Source organism: Sorex araneus, chromosome 1 (assembly GCF_027595985.1).
Source record: "Sorex araneus isolate mSorAra2 chromosome 1, mSorAra2.pri, whole genome shotgun sequence".
In the NCBI taxonomy this organism is placed as follows: domain Eukaryota; kingdom Metazoa; phylum Chordata; class Mammalia; order Eulipotyphla; family Soricidae; genus Sorex; species Sorex araneus.
In genome coordinates, this window is record NC_073302.1 from 198,481,616 (window position 1) to 198,504,446 (window position 22,831).

General features: G+C 47.8%; 1 protein-coding gene across 2 annotated transcripts in view; it reads left to right on the forward strand.

The window, feature by feature from the left end:
* CSMD1 (CUB and Sushi multiple domains 1) overlaps positions 1–22,831 on the forward strand; it is a 980,559-nt gene that overhangs the window by 918,730 nt on the left and 38,998 nt on the right. For both annotated transcript variants that reach the window (XM_055136180.1, XM_055136183.1), the window contains exons 49-50: positions 228–416; positions 6,818–7,003. In XM_055136180.1, coding sequence (XP_054992155.1) covers positions 228–416; positions 6,818–7,003 — 375 coding nt within the window. The remainder of the gene's footprint in view (positions 1–227; positions 417–6,817; positions 7,004–22,831) is intronic.

Consider the following 22,831-nt stretch of genomic DNA (forward strand, 5'->3'; position numbering starts at 1 on the left):
GTGTGTCTGTCTGTGTGTCTGTGTGTGTTTCTGTGTGTCTATGTGTCTGTGTGTGTCTGTGTGTGTATCTGCATCTGTGTGTCTGTGTATGTCTGTGTGTCTGTGTGTATGTCTGTGTGTCTGTGTGTGTTTCTGTGGGTCTGTCTGTGTGTCTGTGTGTGTATCTGCATCTGTGTGTCTGTGTGTGTCTGTGTGTCTGTGTCTCTGTGTGTGTGCTGTGCCCACAGCACCCTACTGCAGCCTGACGCACACCCTGAGGAACGGGGGTGTCCTGAACAGGACGGCGGGCACGCTCGGCAGCAGGGTGCAGTACTTCTGCAAGCCGGGGTACAGGATGGTCGGCCCCAGCAACGCCACCTGCAGACGCAGCCCCCTGGGCCTGTACCAATGGGATGCGCTCGCCCCCGTCTGCCAGGGTAAGCAGCCACTGCCCGCCCCGGCCATGGCTGGGTTTCTCGCTCTTATCGCACTCACACCCGGAAAATTACCGAGGACGGTGAGCGGAAATTGATGCGGGTTTGAAAAGTACACATTTAACTTTCCACTGACCGAGTAAACACTGATGACATTTATACTGGCCTTGATTTAGCTTTATAACCTGAGTCAGAGGCTGGCCGGCCAGTCCCTCGGTACCAGCCTGAGTTATTCCAATTCTGACTGGTATTTCATTTTAAGGTGAAAAATGTGTTTTCTGATTTAGATTCAAAATATTTTTTTTTCTTGACAGTGGCATTAATTTTAAAAAAATCAATTACTAAAACTCATTTTTCTTATTTTAGATTAAAAACCCATTCTCTGAGCCATATGCTCTGTATTTCCTTTTCTTTGGGTGATTTAAATCTCTGGCTTGTTTAAGATGATTTCAATATTTCATACCTTTTTTGCATTTCATCTGTCATGTGCATAAAAATCTGATTTTCAAATAAGGCATTTTAATTTTAATTTGAAGGTTTTGAAGTCATGAAATTTCATCTTTTTGTCTTATCGAGATTTATATTCATAATGTAATATATAGGCCCCTGAAAGTTAATTATGGTTTACGAATAGAGCCTCCTGTTGGTTCCATTCTCCTTCTCTCCCATCAGATGTCTTGTTTTCTGGCAGGTTCTCCGAGGTGACGCTAGATGCTACCCCCTGCCCCGTGCGGGCCCTTAGTTACAGAATACCCTGTCTGCAGAGGCTCTGACCTGGGCAGACAGATGGACACAGGGCCCCGTTGATCGGGGTGGGGCCCTCCAGGGGGGCTTTTGTTTCCGAGAAAGCCCTTTTCATTTCATCCCAGGAGGACCACCCTGTACATAGGGCCAGTGGTCCAAGCACGCTGTGAGCGTGTGTGCTGGTATTGGTACATGGGCCCAGGGGACCACCCCCACATCTGCCCCAGGGAGAGGAGCCACACTGGGATCACGCATGGGGCCATGATGGCTGTGGCAGGTTGTGGTCAGCCTCGGACTCCCAAAGCAGCAGAACCTTGGAGAAGGCTCTGGGTTGGGGTGAGGAGCAGGTGAGAAGGTGTCAGGAATGAGAAGAAGGTCAGAGGGCATCAGGGTGAGGAACAGATCATAGGGCACCAGGGATGAGTGGGTCAGAGGGCATAGGAGGGAAGAGAGGGTCTGAGACACATGTGGTGCCAGGAGACAGCCCCGGGAAAGCGTTCACCTTGCACATGGCTGACCTGGGTTTGATCCCCTGCACCATATCTGCCTCCCTGAACCCTACCAGGAGTAATCTCTGAGCACTGCCAGGGATGGTCCAAAATAAAACAAAAGCAAAAACCAAAGAAAACATGACCAACCCTGCAGGCACTGATTCTGGAAGGATCTTTATTTTAGGTCTATTTGAATTCTTTGCCCCTTCCATTTCCTTCAGCCTGCCCTTAGATATTTGTAGTTTGTGTAAAACTGACATTTTCATTGTAATAGCACAGAAAATATTCCAATATCTATGAGACTACGACTATAAATAACACAGTAGAAAGTAATATCCTTGCTAATTGATTGGGGATAACGTTGTTCAATTTTAAGAGAAAACTTGAACCATTTACAGTAAACATGACTGTGCAATCAGGGAAAGAACCTTCAGCTTTGGTTGAGCTACCTTATGTAGTGTACCCTGTCATCTAGTTCTAAAGCCCTTGACTTATTGCTCAAGACTTGATCTTACTGAATTTAATCATCATCATCATCATCATCATCATCATCATCATTATCCCATTGATCATTAATTTTCTCAAGCAGTCTCAGTAACGTCTCCATTCATCCTAGCCCTGAGATTTTAGAAGCCTCTCTTTACTCGTCCTTCCCAACAGTGCCATATTGGAGGCTCTTTCAGGGTCAGGCGAATGAGACCCATAAATGTTACTGGTTTTGGCATACGAATACGCCATGGGGAGCTTGCCAGACTCTCCCATGTGGGCAGGAAACTCTTGGTAGCTTGCCAGGTTCTTTGAGAGGGAGAACTAGGCTATAAGATGTAGCGCAGCCACTTTGCAGCCACAAGCTTCCAGGAGCTAGGTTTTAGAGTCTCTGGATGTTGGCCATTGATGGAATTACATTGTGCCATGTTTTGGGTGTGACTGCCTAGCTACTGGAAAATGGGGGATCTGGGTGGAAGAGGCACAGTCACAATCCTAGCAGGTGTGGATATCTCAGCCCTACGTCCCGCACACCTGGGTTCCCCTGCCGGTTCCTTCATGTGTGAGGCTCGTCTGAACGTGTGGAGAGGGGCCTTGCGCATGGCTGTGGCTGGGTTCCGGAGGTCTTTGGCTGCCAGGGCTCTGCTCGGGGCAGGTAGGGAAACTCAATCCACCCCCTCCGAGGGGCCCTGGTGAAGGCAGCCAGGCTTAGGGGCAAGAGGCTCTGCCACTGAATTTAATATGGAACATGAACTTCCCGGGAGCCAGCTGGCAGGCTGGTGCCCGGGGCCAGTCCCTGCGACTGTGGTCCTCCAGCACATCCAGGAGAGGTGCCCAGATAAACTAAACACTTGACGCTCTCCGAGGCAACACAACTTGCCATCCCACCCACAAGCCAGAAAGTTTGTCTCTGTACTGGCTTTTGCTGTGGTGTCACCTGTGCTGAGCTGCCGAGGGAAAGGAGAGACGTGGAGAAAGACGTGGCCTGTGGAGTGGGTGAAGTGCTGCTCTTCACCTACGGGTGCCAGTGACACTCTAGAACCCGCGTGTAGAAGGGACACTCGGTACAACTTGCCGCGGGACTTGCTCCCCTGGCTGCCCATGGGGGAGCACCACCGGTGGGCATGCATCTCAGCTCTCGGCTAAGCTGACATGCCAAAGTCACCGCCACACAGAGGGCAGCTGCCTCCTTCCCTCTCCAGCGTGGACCAGAAAGCTCCAGAACTGAGCTGGGCTCTCGGAAGGAACCAGGAGGCTGCAGGGGTGTGGGGTGGGCGGAGAGGAGCTGGGGAGGGTATGCAGGTGGAGGTAGCCCAGGCAGAGAGCAGGGCCCACCGAGACCCCCAGGGATGGGGAGGGGAGACACAGATGTGGCTGTGGAACCCGGGCACGAGGCTGGAGCGCCTCCGTGCTCCCTCTGTGGTCGGGGCCAGCACCCGCCCACGCAGGGGAGACCCAGCTGCCGCGCCTGCGTTTGCTTCCCTGCTGCCCCAGAGCCACTTCCTGCCTGGTCACTGAGAACGTGGACCCCCAGCACCCAGGCTGTGGGCAGGGGCTGGGGGCGACTTCACCCCCATTGTCCTGGGAGCATTGTCCTGGGAGGGAGCAGGGACCCCGCACACACGTGCACAGGCCCCTGGACGCCCCTCAAGCCCAGACCTTCCCCAGAGCATTTCCTGAGACAGCGAGACACTGGGAACAAGCCGGTGGCCAGCTCGGCCCGGCTGGAACAGCACAGAAAACTGGAACAGCACAGGACTGAAACAGCATAGAAAACTGGAACAGCAGAGCCCAACTGGAACAGCATGGCCCAGCTGAAACGGCTCAGCCCCACTGGAACAGCACTGCCTGCTTTGCTCAATAGTGAGGCGCTGCACGGAGAAGGCAGTTTCCGGCGGTCTCTGGCTATTTTCCTGTCTTTGCTTTCCTCTTCCCTGACTACTTTCAGAAGAATCTGCATTTAGATTTAATCCTCAATCAAGCCCACGTCCCCGCTGTCCTCCAGCCTCATTTCCCGTGGCGGGGACAGTATGGTGTGAGCGTGGTCAGGGTGATGTGGGCTTGGCCAGGAGTTGTGGGCGTGGTCAGGGTGGTGGGGAAGTGACCAGGTGTTGTGGGCGTGGTCAGGGTGTGGGGCGTGACCAGGCGTTATGGGCATGGTCGGGGTGGGGGCGTGGTCTGGCAGTGTGGGCGTGGTCTGCGTGGTGGGGCGTGGTCAGGGATGTGAGGGAGTGGCAGAGCCAGGGCTCGGGGTCACGGGTGGGCACTGCTGGGGCTCCCCGGGCCTCTTGCTGGAGATGGTGGTGCCCAGGTGAGTTGGCCCAGGAAGTGCCCAGCCCAGGAGCTGAAGGGGGCTGTCCCACGTGAGCTCGCACCTGCTTACCCCCTTGCTGCGGCCAGTCCTGTGGGTAAATGCCCCCTCCCATCCCGTCAGCATCTCACCCTGCTCAGTGTGCAAACGGGTGGCAGGAATGGGCTGACGCTCATGCTCACCAGCAGCGCCCAGCCCAGCCCTGCCGGGACGGGATGGTCAGGTTTCTGCATCCCCAGGACAAGGCCCTCGTCTTCTCAGTGATTCCGACTCTCAGCACAAGGAGCTTGCTAGTGACCGCGTGGGAGAGACACACTCATCTGACCTAGAGACCTGCCAGCTTTATTCTGACGCAGTTGCTTAGAAGCTGCTTCCCCAACTAAGCCCTTTGTCACTGTTTCCTCCTGTTCCTAGGGGATGTGATGCCATAAGCTCTTGGCGATTTCACAACCAGATGCATGCCCAGTTTCTATCCCAGGGCATCCTCCGTCCCGTGGCCTGGCTCACCTCCATGCTGCCAGGGGCTAAGGGAGGAGCTCACAGCCCCTGGGCTGGCCGTTGCAATGGGCCTCACCCATAGCAGGGCTGCCGGGGCCTGGAGCAGCCCTGGGGAGGAGGTACGTTCTGAGTTTGGCCCCCGCTGTGTGGTTCAAGGAGAAGCTGGCCAACAGTATCTAAACCCTGTGGCCACTCCCTTCCTTGACCCGGGGAGGCCTAAGCCTACTGGCCTTGGTGCTTCTTTTGTGCCTCAGAGGCAGCGTCAGACTCTCTGTCCCCAACCCTGTCCACCCGTCTCTGATGCACTTTGGAGCTTGCAGCCTGCCCACGTGTACAGCCTGGGTGAGTGTCCCAGCACTGCCACCACGAGCAACACCGGCCCAAAGCTGCCTCCCACCGTGAGCTGGGCCTTTGCCCACACTTGCCCAGCTGGCATGAGGCGACAAAGAAGAGGCCCATGAGTGGGAAGGCAGCCCAGTGGGACTCGACCCCATGGCTGCCCACCGCGGGCTGTGGAATCCTGCAGCACCACTGTCCTGTGCCCAAGGCCGCTGCCAGCTGCCAGCAATAAGCCTGATTTGCCGAGCTCAGAGAATTGCCTGCACGTGCCGGGAGCTCAGCAAGACCCCACAGGCGGGGACGCTGGCACTTGGTGTGCAGGGCCACACGCGAGGCTTCTGCTGGAAGGAAACGCCAGGGCTCTCTCTGCCCGTAGCGTGCCTGTGTCCATGGCAGGTGAACGCTCAGGCGAGTCACCTTTCTCTGTGGCTCTTTCATGCGCTGAGCCCGGTGCAAGGCCTTCAGCGTGTTCGGGAGAACAAGAAGCAGCTGGGCTGAGGCGGGAGCTCAGAGGCCTGGCGGGAGGAACGCGAGTGCTCCACCTGCCCAGGGTCGACCGCCGCCACCTGTGATGGCTGGGACCCTGCATGAGGCTCAATCACGATTGGTCTGTGCTTGGCGCCTAGAACCCAGGAGGTGACGCAGGCATGAGCGGGCGCCCGGGAGCTGCTCCTTCGGGCGTCTGCCCAGCACGGCTGCATGTAGGGCCACCTCTTCCTGGGCACCTTGGCGTGCCGGCTCAAGCTACTGTTTTCCCGGCGTCACACTAACTGTCAGAGCTTCCTTTGCTGAATCGGCCCAGGGGTCTGTCCTGCAGGCCGTGGGCAACTAGTCCTGCATTCCAGATTCCTCTTCGTCTGCCAAATGGGGCATCGCATTCACTCAGGCTCCTCAGCAGGGAAACTTGACCATGAGCTTTGTGCCCTTCTGAAATGCGTCTGCACGGGTGCACCAGGGCTCTGGACGAAGGGCTTGGTGGGCGGGGTGAACTCAGGGCTCAGCTCAGGGCTTAGGGCTCAGGCGTGTGGGGCTGACCCTACACATGTAGGGCTGAGTCTGGCGTTCCCTTTTGTCCTGGGCCCCTGGGGGTGCCACTGGTGGTGATGGAGGCCATGGGGGTTGCCACGGGTCCTGCAGTGGCTGTGGCTCAGGCTTGGCAGGCATCACACCTGGTTGGATTCCGGCCCCACGTGTAGCCCTGCTTGGGGACCCCATCGGGAAGTGCTGCATGCGCAGACCCCACACCCAAACCCCAAGGTGGAGCAAGCTGGTGCTCAGTGACGGGGCCTAGCCCCCCGCTCCCTCCCTGGAGGGGGGAGAAACAGGTGCTTGAGTCCTCTGAGCCCAGCTGTCGGGAGAACCCCAAAGCCAGGCAGGCTCGGCCCGCGGGATCCTGGCCTCTGCCTCCGTTTCCCTCTCTTCTCCTTGGCCCTTGATGGAAGGGGCCCTCTGCCCAAAGTGGGGCTGTCTCCGGGGTTTGGCAGGGGGCCTGCGGGGACTGCCCCTGTGAGTGACCATACTCTCTTCCTGTCCAGCTGTGTCCTGTGGGATCCCCGAGAGCCCGGGAAACGGCTCCTTCTCTGGCAGCGAGTTCACCCTGGACAGCAAAGTCACCTATGCGTGCCACGAGGGCTTCTCCCTGGAGGCGGGGCAGCAGGCGACGGCCGTGTGCTTGGAGGACGGACAGTGGAGCAACCGGGGCCGCCCCCCCACCTGCCGCCGTGAGTGCGCACCCGAGCCGGGGAGTGACGGGGGAGCAGCGCCCCCAGACTGCAGGTGTAGGTGTGGGTATAGCCTGCAGGCATACGTGTTGTGTCGTGCCCCCAGCTTGCAGACAGATGTCTGCGAGCAGCTCCCTCTGCCCAGTGGGTGGAACTGACCAGTCCAGAGCTGATCTGACTTGTGGAGCTCAGCTCTCCGTACCTGATTCATGGTACATTTTAAAGGCTTGATGTGCTTTAGTTTAAGTCTTAGAGGCAACATAGTTACTAAAAAGTAACTATCAAATACATAATACAAAGCCAGTAACAACAAACATGCACATATAGACAGTTCTGAGCTCACACGTGTTCACACGCATACAAGCTTACCCATGTAATTCACATGTAGTATCTATGTGTTACATGTGTGTGCCAGACCCATGCACATACTCATGCACACATAGATACCCAGAATTTCCATACCAAGACTCTTCCTGTGATGGTAGTAAAACTAGCCTTGAATTTAAGATAATCTAACAAGCAAGATTCTAGAAATTGAAGACCATGTAACATACATACATATAAACATATATACATGTATACATATATGTATTATTTATTGTTACAATAGTATCAGAGTGGATCCAAATTATCCTCAAATATAAAGTCAGATTGTCAGTTTCTTTTTGTATGTGGTATTTTGGTCACGTTTAAATATTTAAACTTTTCAGAAAGGAGATGCAAGCATTATGGGGAATACTGGGTATCCCTCCAACCCTTTTCTTATTCTCATTTCCATCAATGCTTTTTCCCTATTTTCAAATAATTATTCCTTGGAGTCGGTTAAATACCATTAAAACATAATGATTAGTTACTATTCCGTAATGTGCTGTTGGAATTAAGTAGCAGTTCCGGAAGAACAGGATGCCCAGATATTCTAACCTGATTTTTTAGTCCCATCTTAAATAAATGCTCGTGAAGTACCCCCCAGTGGTGCTGGGTGGGGCTGCTGATAACAGGAAGGATTCCCGGCCTCTGAGGCACTCATCTGCTAACAGCGCAGAGACCTTAGTGAGGATGCTCGTGGCTTCAAAGAGTGCCAGGTACCGGCAGTTTCCATGGCTCATAAATCTCACAAAGCCGAAAAGGCAGGCAAGGTGAGCGGCCAGTGAGGACAGTGTCTCTGACTTGCCCTGTGGAGTCAGATGCCCTTTGCCCATGGCAGAGTCTCCCCATTCCAGTTCTCTGGGGTTTAAAACTCCAGGGCCAGGCATGGCTGCCTGAGGAGGGGCTTCTGCTTCCAAGTGTGGTGGTCCCTCTGTGGCAGGGTGGGCTGTGTCTGAAGGGAGAAGTCACAGGGTGTCTCCAGCCCTCCTTGGAGATTCGCCCAGGGCAGTATAAATATATGCATGCCATATTGTTCCCCAAGCAGCGTATCTCTGCTGTCGGTGTTGATCTCTGAGGGTGGTGGAAGGGACAGTGCAAAGATAGTCCTGTCCCTTTTGCTCCCCTGCCTGCACACCCCACTCCCCACACCCCTGGCACGATGAGCAGACACAGTGTGTCATCACCAACCGAAGGCCATGTAGAGGGATGGTCCCTCCCCTGTGGTCCCTCTGGTGGGTTTGGACAGTGAGGGCTGCGTCCTTCCCAGTATCATTGACCGTGTCCTGCCCAGAAGGACTCGGTCTCATTTCCCTCACCATTCTCATCCCATCCCTCCGGCTATTCCACCCATCCAGCCCCCTCTACCCCTCTCCCCTCCATCTGCCACCCCTCATCTCTGCATCCTTAGACCTCCACCCCATCCCCGCCACCCCTCCATCCCTCATTCCATCATCCCTCCATCCTTCCCTCCATCCCTCCTTTTCTTCCATCCCTTCATTCCTCCATCCACCATCCTCTATCCCTCATCCTTCCATGCTTCATCCCTCCACTCTGCATCCCTTGCCTCCACCCCTCATTCCTCTCTACATCCCCATCCTTCCATCCCCCTCCATCCCCCATTCCTATCCCCCTCCACCCCTCTCCCTCCATCCTTCACCCCACCATCCCCCACCCCACCATTCCCCCATTCCTCATCTTTCCCCATCTGTACCTCTTCCTTCCTCCACCCCTCACCTCTCTATCCCTCACCCCTTATCCCTCCATCCCTCACCCTCTATCTCCCCCCACACACCTCTCTCTCTCTCACTCTCAACACCTTTCCTTTTCCGGAGTGCCCCCAGTTAGAATCGGAGTGGGAGGTCCTTGAAGGGGAGGGGCTGGCTCTGTCCCTTAGTGACTTGCCCCTACACCCTCCCTGTCTTCTCACAGCTTGTGTCTGGTCATCTTTCCCTTTAAGTTCCAGAAGCTTCTTGATTTAATACTGTCCCATTTGTTTATCTCTGCTTCTTCTTGCTTGGGCAGTGGCATTTCATCCTTAAATATTCTTCTAGCTTCAATGTCACAGAGAGTTCTGTTGTCATTTTCTTCTGTGTACCTTGTGGATTCAGGTCTGATATCTAGGTCTTTATTCCATTTTGATTTGACTATTGTTCATGGCCTTTGAAATAGGTCTGAATTCATTTTTTTTTTGCATGTGGCCAACCAGTTTTCCTAGTACCATCTGTTGAACTTCCTTGTTCAGCTTCGTATTTTTTGCTCCTTTATCAACTAGGTTTTCTATTCAACTCCATTGATCTGAGGGCCTGTTCTTATTCCTGTATCATGCCGCTTTAGTTACTACTGCTTCATAGTACAGTCTAAGTTGTGGAAAGTGATACCTCCCACCATCTTTTCCCAAGGACTGCCTTAGCTATTCAGAGATGTGGAAGAAGGGGAGTTATTGTTCCATATAAATGTGAGGCGTATTTCTTTTAAAAATGTCATGGGTATTTTTATAGGGACTGCATTGAATCTGTATAATGCTTTGGGGAGTATTGCCTAAATCCATGAGCAGAGGGATGTCTTTACATTTTCTTGTGTCCTCTTTTATTTCTAGAAATGTTGTTTTGTAGTTTTCTTTGAATGTCTTTCACCTCTTTAGTGAAGCCAATACCTAGATACTTGATTTTCTGAGACACAATTGTGAATGGGATTGTTTTTTTTTTTAAAAAAAATATCTTTCTCTTCTACTTCATTATTTGCATATAGGAAAGCCATGGAATTCTGCATATTAATTTTGTTGCTTGCTACTTCACTGGACAAATCAATTGTTTTTTAGGAGGTTTTTTAGTCTTTAAGGGTTTTTAAATATAGTATTATGTCATCTGCAAATAGTGAAAGCTTGACTTCTTCCCTTCTTATCTGGATGTCCTTGGTATCTTTGTGTTGCCTAATTGCTATGGCAAGTACTTTAAATACTATATTGAATAAACATGCTGAGCATGGGAAATTTTGTTTTGTGTCTGATCTTAGATAAAAGGATTTTAGTTTCTTCCTATTGAGTTTGTTGTAGGCTTGTGGTAAATGATTCTGACAATTTTGAGGCAAGTTCCTTCAATTCCCATTTTATTGAGAGGGCTTATATATATATATATATATATAGTATATATATAATGCATGGGTATTCAGTCTTGTCAAATTCTTTCTCTGCATCTACTGATATTTTTTTCCTTGTATTGATATGTGTATTGTGTTGATTGACTTGCATTTATTAAACCATCCTTGCATATCTGGCATGAATACCATTTAGTCATGGTATATGATTTTTTGATGAATTGTTAGATTTGATTTGCTGGTGTTTTTTGAAGGTCTTTGCATGTGTATTCATCAGGGATACTAGTCTGTAATTCTCCCTTTTTTGTGCTCTCTCTGTCTTCTTTAGGTATCAGGGTAGTATTTACTTCAAATTGACTGTTTGGGAGTATTTCTGTTTCTTTGATTCCCTGGAAGAGCTTGAAAATAATTGGCAGTAGGTCCTCTTTAAAGTTTTGGAAGAACTCACTCAGATAGTGAATCCATCTGGGCTTTTTGCTTTTGGAAAGACTTTTGATTACCATTTAAATGTTCTCAATCGTGATAGTTCTGTTCAGGTATTACAGATCATCTCAGTTCAGCTTTGGGAGGTTATGGGAGCCCAAGAATTTATCCATTTCTTTTAAGTTTTCTTGTTTAGTGGTATAAAGATTCTCAAAATAATTTGTAATGGTCCTTTGAATTTCTGTGATATCTGTTGTGACATCTCTCCTTTCACTTCTGTTTCAGTTAACTAGTGTTTTTGCTAGTGGCTTATCAATCTTTTTTTTTTTTTCAAAGAACCAGCTTTTAGTTTCATTAATGTTTTGGATTTTTTTTAGATTCTGATTCATTAATTTCTGCCCCAAGTTTTATTATTTCCTTCCTTCTTCCTGCTTTGGGCTCCTTTAGTTGGTCATTTTCCTGTTTCTCAGGCAATGCTGTAGGGTTATTTGTGTGGGATCCTTTCTTCCTTCCTGACAAATGCTTGCATCACTATAAACTTTAAACACTGGTTTTGTTGTGTTCCATGAGTTCTGGTAGCTCATCTCCTCATTCTTGTTTCAAGGAATCTTTTCATTTCCTCTCTGAATCACTGTTCAATACCGAGCTATTTAATTTCCATGTGTTTTAGTTGTTTCTCTGTTTCTGTTTGTGGTTAACTTGTATTTCCAGAGCATCAAGGTCTGAGAATATAGCTGATATGATTTCTAGGCTCTTGGCTCTATGGAGTTATGTTTTGTGGTCTAGCACATGTGATCTATCATGGAAAACATCCCATGTTCATTGGAGAAGATGGAAGAATGTATATTGTGCTTTGGGGGAATTAAAAGTAATATGTATAAAATAATATATATCAGCAATATATATCACATGATAAAATATACATATATATTGCTTTCAGCTTATATCAGCTCTCTTCCTTTACATCAGTATTTCCTTACTGAGTTTTACCTAATTTATCTATCAAGTTGTGATAGAGCAGTATTGAAATCTCTATTATTGTGTTCTGATGGATGTCTTTCTTCAAGTATATTTAATAGTTGTTTTATTTATTTTGCTGGTCCCTCATTAGGAGCATATATGGTTAGGGGTGTGTTGTTTCTGCTATAACTATCCCCTCATCATTAAGAAATGGTCCTCTCTTATAGCATTTTTAATCGTAAAGTCTACGTTTTCTGACACTAGTATGGCCAGGCCAGCTTTTTTGTGGGGGTCATTTTCTTGAACTATTGTCTTCCGCCCTTTGACTTTGAGTCTCTGGTTACCATTACTATTCACCTGTGTTTCTTGTAACCAGAAGAAGCTTGGATTCAGTTTTCTAATCCATCCTGCCACTCTGTGTCTCTTAGTTGGTGCATTTAATCCATTGACAGTGAGTGAGATTGTTGTCATGAAGTTTTGTGCCATCTTTTTGTAGAAGTTTGGGTATGCTTGTAAGATTGGTCTTAGAGTAGCCCTCTAAGTTCTTTTTATGGAGATGGTTTCGAGTCTATGAAGTTTCTGAGCTATTGTTTATTCGTGAAGTTGTGTATGGTTCCTTCAAATCTGAATGAGAGCCTCACTGGGTTAAGGTATTCATGGTGAGGCATTTATTTCCTTTAGTTTTTTAACTATGCCCCACCATTGTCTTCGTGCTGGAAGGTACATATGATATATCTATTGTAAGTCTTATCCATACTCTTCTGTATGAAATTTCTTTCTTTGATCTTGCTGATTTAAGTATTGTATCTCTCCTTATGGAATTCATCATTCTGATTAGGATGTGTCTCAGAGTGCTTTTATCTGAATCTCTGTTAGCTGGAACCCACTGAGCCTCTTGGATCTGGATGCCTCCTCTGTCCAGTTCTGGGAACTTCTCAGCACCAATGTTTTTGACTGTTGCTTCTTCAGTGATGTTTTTGCTTCTTCAACAGGGTCACCTTCCTGTCCCTCCTATGATTGATGTTGCTCTTCTGGAATTTATCCCAGAGATCTCTTGTCTGCTCTTCCTTACTTTTGAGTCTTTTTTTTTTTCAATCTTGTGCTGTTACTTGGAGATGTTCTGCATTTCATCTTGGAGTTCACTGATTTTTGGCCGGTGCTGCTGCTGTTACTCTGCTGCTGAGGCCTTCCAGTGAGTTTTTCATCTCACCTACCAAATTCTTTAGTTTGGTTATTTCTGCTTGTAGTTTTCCCATTTCTGCTCTCATATCCTCCTGTGTTTTACTGGCTGTCCATTCCATTGTTCCTTTGAGCTCCTTAAATAGCCTCAACATTCCCTCTCTAAAGTCCTTCTCAGAGAGGCCATAGAACTGGTCATTACCAATTGAGTCTTCCAGGCCCTCATCTAGGGTGACCAAGCCCAGTGAGGCTGTGTTGCTGCCCCATTGTGCCTTCTGCCCCCTGGAGATGATCTTTGTGTGTTGTTGTAAGGACGATGGTCTGGAGTGAGAATGTCTATGTGTCCTCTCTGTGAGAAAGATGAAGTCGTGTCCGACTATACTGGCTGCCACACACTTCAGAGGCTCCTGATTGAACTGTAGGTGAAATGGCATAGTTCTGAGTGCAGCTTCCTAGCTGTGAATCCAAGGGACGGGGCCAGGGCCTTCCGGGACCTTGTGGGGGCCTTCAGGGGCCTGGTGGGGATGGTTGGTGCACTTTTGGGCTCCCGCTCTCCCACGAGTTTAATCATCCCACACTTCACATTTGCGTCGAGGAGTCCTTCTGAGCGGAGCCTTGTGAATGTGCCAAGTCTACATGCCAGTGACCCCAATTCTCTCCTCATTGTGGAGAAAGATTTGGGGACTCCCCTGGTTGGGAATCACCCCGTCACCCAACCTCCCACTGACCTTTAGCTCCTTGGCCCCAGGTACCCCAGTGATGTGCAGGAAGAAGCAGATTTAGTGGCGCCTCTACAGTTGGAATCCAGAAGGGTCCTGAGTGGGTGCTGTGGTCTTGGAGGTCAGTGGCAAGGGAGGGGTCTTCAGGGGTCTCTCTGGCCCTGGGGGTCCAGCTTCCCGATCTAGCTGACTTAGCCGCCTCTGTCCTAAGCAGGCCTTCCTTCCAGACAGTGCTGAGCAGTCTGTGTCCACGAGGTAGGACACAGGTCACAAGTCAAGTGTCCACACATGTCCACTGCCTCTGGCAAGGGCAGGAATGCTGCCCCTCAGGCAGTTCCAAGCACTCAGTACTGTTCTGCCGACATCCTACGATAGCTCAGAGAGCAGACTGGTTCGTAGTTTATTTGAATTCTGCCCACCCCCCCCCCCCGAACAAAGAAGTTTATTTGAGTTTTTCTGTTTTTAAATACCTGTCTGCAAGTGTAATTGTTATCACAATATGGAAATTGATAACAAACTTGCTTTTTACATACAAAGGAGGTTCCCATGATTAGGAAGTTTGTTCATCAATGAAATGATGATTAAATGGGGAAAGTCGCTTGTATTATAGAACTTTCTTTTTCTCAGGTTTTGCATTTGATGCCAATCCGAACAGTGGCCAGGCCTTACTTCTGTGCTCAGGGGTCCTGGTGGGGCTCAGTGAGCCTTTATATATTGACAAGGGTTGGACCAGTTTGGCTACAGCAAGGCAGCCCCTTTACCTCTGTATCATCTCCCAACCTCTAGAAGTTTTTTGGTTTTTCAATATTGAGTACTGTTTATTCTACAGCACAGGGAAATCATGCAAACTTGAAAATAAAATAGAAATTCAACCTTTAAATGTCCACACATATTGAAGACATTCAACATTTTTTTCACTATTTAATAGATTTTTGCATTAAAGAAGTGAATCTTTCACTAAGGTGGCCTGATATTAAAGCCTGGAACATCTATTTAATATTTCGGGAGAGTAGATATTTACTTCACTTGATTTAAATAAAGAAATTGAACCAAGTAAGCATAAAACTTTACCTCTTTGTTCAAACATTTGACTATTATTAAATTCTGAGACACGTATTTCCCCAGGCGAATTCCTCCAGATAGGCCCGTGTTGGCAGGACACGGTTTATAAGTTTCTTTAGCAAATGCAATAATTCGGAGATCAGCACACTCGCTCTCCAGAGATAAGAAACACTTCAACTTTGATAAATAGCAAATGTAAATGGTAAATAAAATTAGTCCAGGCCCCTTCGGTTGGCTAACGTGAAGGTTGTAATAAATAACTTCCCTGGCTCTGAGCACTTCCTGCCAGGTACGAGTCTCCCAGGTGTGAGTCCTTTCATTTTAATTATTTACCGAGGCCAGATGTGGCTCGCTGAAGCCTGATTCCTGCCATGACACCCCCGAACAGGGGCTCCCAGCTGGCATACATATGGGCGGGCGTTGCTGATTGATGAAATGACACTCAGGGCGGTGGACGCCCTTTGGGGAAGCAGGGCCAGGAAGGGGGTGTGAGCACTTGACCCCATGCTGACCGGGCCTGGTGTGTGAGCATCCTCAGCTGTGGTCTCAGTGCGGTGAGCCCAGACTAGAACGGGGCACTTCGGAGAAGGGGGTGTCCTATCCAAAACCCTCCTCCAACCTAGAGGCCATCCAGTCGAAACTGAGGCCACATGGGTGACCAGCTCTCTCCTGGCTGCTCTGAGGGAGGCGGGAAGGGAGTGTCGGGAATGGTGAGTGAGTGGCCGCCCTGCAGGAGAAGGAGCTCCAGCTTAGATCCACCAGCCGCTGCGAGCACGGGGCAGCTCAGAGGCTGGGTGCTCTGTAGCCTCTGGTCAGAAGAGTCTGGCTCTGCCCATGGTGAGAGGCTGCGTCCCACGCAGGGTCCCTGTCCAGGGCTGGAGCAATAGCACAGAGGGTAGAGTGTTGGTTTTGCGCACAGCCAACCCAGGTTCAATTCTCAGCATCCCATATGGTCCCCCGAGCACCACCAGGAGTAAGTCCTGAGTGTGTGAGCCAGGAGTAACCCCTGTGCATTGCCAGGTGACCCAAAAACAAACAAACAAACAAACAAACAAACAAACAAAAACCAAGTTCACCATCCATCCACTGACCTGGGCTTCAGCCAAGCTCCAGGCATCCCTGCGGCTGGTTCAGGAGCATCGCTATGTCTTTGAAGGCAGCCCTGTGAGGAGCCTCGGGGTCTCGGCAGCACTGGGAGGGTCTTACTCACACCCAAGCCCGCTTGCTTCTACATGAATCCCTCACGTGGTGGGTCTCAACTGGTCTGAGCAGATTGTCCTCTGTGTCTTTCAGCTAACTGCTCTTGGCCTCGTTAGCCCAGGGCAGGAGCATGGGACACACAGTGTCTCCGTCAGGGTTCTAGAAGCAACTCTCTCCCAACTGGGCACGTGGAGAGTCCTTCTCAGCTCCTGGCCATGCGCCCCACCAGGACACTTTTCCAGGAAGTGCTCCCTCACCGCCGGAGGAATCACACATGCATGCAGTGGCGTAGCGGGGGAGCTGTGCTGCTCCCGTGTCTCACCTCGCACCGGAGCTTGTCCTGAGCATCCACCAGCCCTGGGTTTGGGACTCCAGTCCCTGAAAGAAGAACCCTCTCATCCCTGACCATCACCATCTCCGTCACCTTCACCAGGGCCAGGGGAGTCGAGGGTTTGCAGGCTGTAGTTCCACTGTGTAGCCCTCGAGATTTTAACTATTAAAATGCTGGGAGTCCACTTAAAGATTTCTGAATTGCTCACTTAAATACGAAAGAATTTTTTTTTGGGTCACACCTGGCTATGCACACTGAACTTAGTAATTACTTCTGGCGGTGCTCAGAGAACCATATGGGATGCTGGGAATCGAACCCGGGTCAGCTGCGTGCAAGGCAAATGCCCTCCCTGCTGTGCTATCGCTCCAGCCGCCAGTACTAAGGAATTTTTTTTTATTAACTTTATTTATTTTTAATTAGAGAATCACCGTGAGGGTACAGTTACAGATTTATACACTTTTGTGCTTATACTTCCCTCATACAAAGTTCGGGAACCCATCCCTTCACCAGTGCCCATTCTCCACCACCTGTAAACCCAGTGTCCCTCCCACCCTCCCCAATCCCATCTCCCCCCCACCCCACCCTGCCACTGTGGCAAGGCATTCCCTTCTGTTCTCTCTCTCTAATTAGCTGTTGTGTTTTGCAATAAAGGTGTTGAGTGGCCGCTGTGCTCAGTCTCTAGCCCTCATTCAGCCCGCAACTCCCTTCCCCCACATGGCCTTCGACTACAATGTAGTTGGTGATCGCTTCTCTGAGTTGACCTTTCCCCGGAACGTGAGGCCAGCCTCGAAGCCATGGAGTCAACCTCCTGGTACTTATTTCTACAGTTCTTGAGTGTTAGTCTCCCACTCTGTTATTCTATATACCATAGATGAGTGCAATCTTTCTATGTCTGTCTCTCTCTTTCTGACTCATTTCACTCAGCATGAAACTTTTCATGCCCATCCACTTAACTACAAAATTCTTGACCTCCTTTTTTCTAACAGCTGCATAGTATTCCATTGTATAGATGTACCAAAGTTTCCTCAACCAGTCATCCGTTCTGGGGCATTCGGGTTTTTTCCAGATTCTGGCTATTGTAAACAGTGCTGCGATGAACATACATGTGCAGATGTTGTTTCGATTGTACTTTTTTGCCTCTCTGGGATATATTCCCAGCAGTGGTATTGCTGGGTCAAATGGGAATTCAATATCTAATTTTTTGAGAGTCGTCCAAATTGTTTTCCAGAAGGGCTGAACCAGTCGGCATTCCCACCAGCAGTGAAGAAGGGTCCCTTTCTCCCCACATCCTCTCCAACAGCGGTTGCTTTTGTTCTTTTGGATGTGTGCTAGTCTCTGTGGTGTGAGGTGGTATCTCATGGTTGTTTTGATCTGCATCTCTCTGATTATTAGTGATGCAGAGCACTTTTTCATGTGCCTTTTGGCCATTCGTATTTCTTCCTTGGTAAAGTTTCTGTTCATTTCTTCGCCCCATTTTTTGATGGGGTTGGATGTTTTCTTCTTGTAGAGTTCAACCAGTGCTTTATATACCATTGATATCAACCCCTTATCTGATGGGTATTGTGTAAATATCCTTTCCCATTCTGTGGATAGTCTTTGTATTCTGGTCACTGTATCTCTTGCGGTGCAGAAGCTTTTTAGTTTAATGTAGTCCCATTTGTTGATCTCTGTTTTTACTAGATTGCTTAGTTCCGTGTCACCTTTGAAGATACCTTTATCTTCAATATCGTGGAGGGTTTCGCCGACCTTGTCTTCAATGTACCTTATGGTTTGTGGTCTAATGTTGAGGTCTTTAATCCATTTTGATCTGACTTTTGTGCATGGTGTCAGGTCAAGGTCTAAACCCATTTTTTTGCATGTGGTTGTCCAGTTGTGCCAGCACCATTTGTTAAAGAGGCTTTGCTTGCTCCACTTCACATCTCTTGCTCCCTTATCAAAGATTAGATGGTCATACATTTGGGGTTGTGTGTAGGGATATTCCACCCTGTTCCATTGGTCTACGGCTCTGCCTTTGTTCCAGTACCATGCTGTTTTAATTGTTACTGCTTTGTAGTAAAGTTTGAGGTTGGGGATGGTGATGCCTCCCATCATCTTTTTCCCAAGAATTGTTTTAGCTATCCTTGGACGTTTGTTATTCCATATGAATTTTAGGATTGCTTGATCCATTTCTTTGAAGAGTGTCATGGGTATATTTATAGGGATCGCATCACAATAATGTATAATGCTTTGGGGAGTATTGCCATTTTGACAACATTGATTCTCCCTATCCACGAGCAGGGTATATGTTTCCATTTCCTCATGTCCTCTTTGATTTCATGGAGTAGCGTTATGTAGTTTTCTTTGTAAAGGTCTTTTACTTCCTTGGTTAAGCTGATTCCGAGGTACTTGATTTTCTGGGGCACGATTGTGAATGGGATTGCTTTTTTCATGTCCCTTTCCTCTGCCTCATTGTTTGCATATATGAAGGCCATGGATTTTTGGGTATTGATTTTGTAGCCTGCAACTTTACTGTATAAGTCTATTGTTTCTAAGAGTTTCTTAGTAGAGGTTTTAGGCTTCTCTAGATATAGTATCATGTCGTCTGCAAATAGTGAGAGTTTGATTTCTTCGCTTCCTATCTGGATGCCCTTAATCTCTTTTTCTTGTCTAATAGCTATCGCAAGTACTTCCAGTACTATATTGAAGAGGAGTGGTGAGAGTGGGCATCCTTGTCTTGTGCCTGATCTCAGAGGAAAGGCCCTTAGTTTTTCCCCGTTGAGGATAATGCTTGCCGTAGGCTTGTGATAGATGGCTTCGACTATCTTGAGGAAAGTTCCTCCAAACCCCATTTTGGCGAGGGTTTTCATCATGAAAGGATGTTGGATCTTGTCAAATGCTTTCTCTGCATCTATTGATATGATCATATGGTTTTTATCTTTACTTTTGTTGATATGCTGGATTATGTTGATTGATTTCCGAATGTTAAACCATCCTTGCATCCCTGGGATGAATCCCACTTGGTCGTGATGTATGATCTTTTTGATGAGTTGTTGGATCCTATTTGCTAGTATTTTGTTGAGGATCTTCGCATCGGTGTTCATCAGGGAAATTGGTCTGTAATTTTCTTTCTTAGTGGTGTCTTTGTTTGCTTTTGGTATTAGGGAGATATGTGCTTCATAGAAACTGTTTGGGAGAGTTCCTGTTTTTTCAATTTCCTGGAAAAGTTTGAGGAAAACAGGCAATAGGTCTTCTTTAAATGTTTGGAAGAATTCGCCAGTGAAACCATCTGGGCCTGGGCTTTTGTTTTTGGGGAGGTTTTTGATTACCGTTTCAATTTCCTTAACATTGATGGGTCTATTCAGGTATTCCAGGTCTTCTTTCTTCAGTGTTGGGAGATTGTAGGAATCAAGGAATCCATCCATTTCTTTTAGGTTCTCCTTTTTTGTGGCGTAAAGACCTTCAAAGTAGTCTCTGATGATCTTTTGAATCTCACTGGTTTCTGTTATGATGTCCCCCTTTTCATTTCTGATTCGATTTATTAGAGTTTTCTCTCTTTCTTTCTTTGTGAGACTTGCTAGCGGTTTATCAATCTTATTTATTTTCTCAAAGAACCAACTCTTTGTTTCATTGATCTTTCGGATTGTTTTTTTGGTTTCGATGTCATTAATTTCTGCTCTAATTTTTATTATTTCTTTCCTTCGGTCTGGTTTGGGGTCCTTTTTCTGGTCCTTTTCTAGGGTCTTGAGTCGTGAAGTCAAGCTATCTATGTGGGTCCTTTCTTCCTTCCTGAGGAATGCTTGGAGAGCTATAAATTTTCCCCTTAACACGGCTTTAGCTGCGTCCCATAGGTTTTGGTAGCTCGTGTCTTCATTCTCATTTGTTTCTAAGTATCTTTTGATTTCTTCCTTGATTTCCTTCTTGACCCACTCATTGTTCAACATGGAATTGTTTAATTTCCAGGTGTTTGATTTGATTTTCCGTATTTGTGGGTGGTTAGCTTCTATCTTCAGCGCATCGTGGTCTGAAAAGATGGTTGATACAATTTCTATTTTTTCGATTCGATTGAGGTATGTTCTGGGGCCCAGTACATGGTCTATTTTTGAAAATGTTCCATGTGCACTGGAAAAGAATGTGTATTCTTTCTTTTTGGGGTGTAAGGCCCTGTATAGGTCTATTAGGCCTCTCTCTTCAATTTCTTCATTCAGAGTCAGTGTTTTCTTGTTGAGTTTTGTTCTTGTGGATCTATCTAGAGGCGATAAGGCCGTATTGAAGTCTCCGACTACAATTGTGCTGTTAGTGATGTCCTCTTTGAAGTCTGTTAGGAGTCGTTTTAAATATTTAGCCGGTCGTTTGTTAGGAGCATATACGTTTAAGAGTGTGATTTCTTCCTCTTGTACATATCCCTTGATAAACAGAAAATGACCTTCGCTGTCCCTTTTGATCTTTTTCATCCTGAAATCTATGTTGTCGGATACCAGGATGGCCACTCCAGCTTTTTTAAGGGGGTTGTTTGCTTGGAGGATTGTTTTCCATCCTTTGACTTTGAGTCTATGTTTACTCTGGTGTGTTTCTTGCAGGCAACAGAATGTTGGGTTTAATTTCCGGATCCATTTAGCCACTCTGTGTCTCTTGATAGGTGCATTTAGGCCATTGACATTGAGAGAGATTATTGTGATGTGGTTTTGTGTCATCTTTCTGTGGGATTTGTTGTTCTTATGGGGCTCCTCCTTGTCTTACAGTAGCCCCTTTAGACCTTCTTTCAAGATTGGTTTTGAGTCTATGAAGTTCCTGAGCTGTTGTTTATCCGAGAAATAGTGTATGGTTCCTTCGAGTTTGAGTGAGAGTTTAGCTGGATAAAGTATTCTTGGTGAGGCATTCATTTCATTGAGTTTTTTCACTATGTCCCACCATTGTCTTCGGGCTCGGAGGGTTTCTTCTGACAGATCGGCCGTAAATCTGAGGGGTGCTCCTTTGTATGTGATTTCCCTCTTTGACCTTGCTACTTGTAGAATTGTGTCTCTATCTACAGCATCCGCCATTCTGACTATGATATGCCTTGGAGTCTTTTTATTTGGGTCTCTTTTTGCTGGCACTCTTCGGACTTCTTGTATCTGGACGCCTGCCTTCTCCAGCTCTGGGAATTTCTTAGTAATGATGTCTTTGACTATGTTTTTTTCATTGGGGTTACTTCCCTGTGGTTCTGGTACTCCAATGATTCTTATGTTGTTCCTCTTGAAGTCATCCCCCAGGGCTCTGATTCGCTCTATAGCCATTTTGAGGTCTTTCGCCATTATTTGTTGCTGTCTGTAAGCTTTCTGCAGCTCATCCTCAAGCTCGCTGATTCTGTCTTCGGCTGTAGTCATTCTGCTGTTGAGGGCATCTAGTGAGATTTTTATTTCATCTACCGATTCCTTTATTTGTGAGACTTCCGTTCGAAGGTTTGAAATTTCTGCTCTCATTTCTGCTCTCATTTCTTACTGTATTTTCTTGATAGACCGTTCCAGCGCTTCATTCATCTCCTCCCTTAATTTATTGGATGTCTGTTCCATAGTTGCTTGGAGTAGGTCGACTCTCCTCCAGATTTCCTCTCTGAATTGTTTATCTGAGAGGTCGTAGATGTTGGGAGACTCTTTTGAGGTTTCTAGTATCTTTTCTTCTCCCTCTCTTCGTGGAGGGGATTTTTCGCTGCTTCTTCATATTGTCACGGAAGTGCAGAGTTGGAACCTTGTAGTTATTTATTCCTCTTCCTTTTTGTGGGAAGAAGGGGCTCCGATTGTGCTAAACTTCCCTTATTCACTGATAGCTTTTATACTGTCAGCCTAAGCTAATGGCTATTTTGCGTAAATGTTTGAGATCGCAAAAGTGAGTTTTCAAAGGAATACACAGTACCGATTGAGCTGAGGTAGCAAAGAATAACTGCGGCCGCGTTAGCGTTGGCCACTCTGAGAGGAGGCCACGCCCACTTTTAGACCACGCCCACTAAGACACAGGCCACGCCCCCAGTGTCTTCCTGTTGATGGGGCGGACGGGAGGGCGTGGCCGAGGGATGGTCCTCGTACCTGATGGACGTGCGCAGTTACAAGCCGGTTCGGGAGACGGGGTGCGCAGGGCGAGCAGGGAGTGACTTCAGAAACTCGGGAGATGCAGACCACTAAGGAATTTTTTGAATAAATAATTTCACATAATTCAGCTTTTAACTGGTGCTGCTCTCATTATTTTCAGTTCCTGCCCCATTTTTGTGTGTTTTGTTTCTGGACCACACCCAGTGGTTCTCAGGGTTCACTCGTGGTGGGGTTTAGGGGACCAGGTGGGTGTTAGGGAGTGGACCCAGCAGGGCATGTCCAAGTGCCTTGCCCTGAGCTATCTCTCCAGCACCAGATGCCTGAAACTTTCATCTAGATTTAGAAAGAAACAAAAACAGCTTCTCTTGTACAGGGATTCATGATTTATTTATTGCTATTAGCAAAACACTTCAAAATTCCAAGGAAGAAAAGTAAACCAAAATATTATGACTCG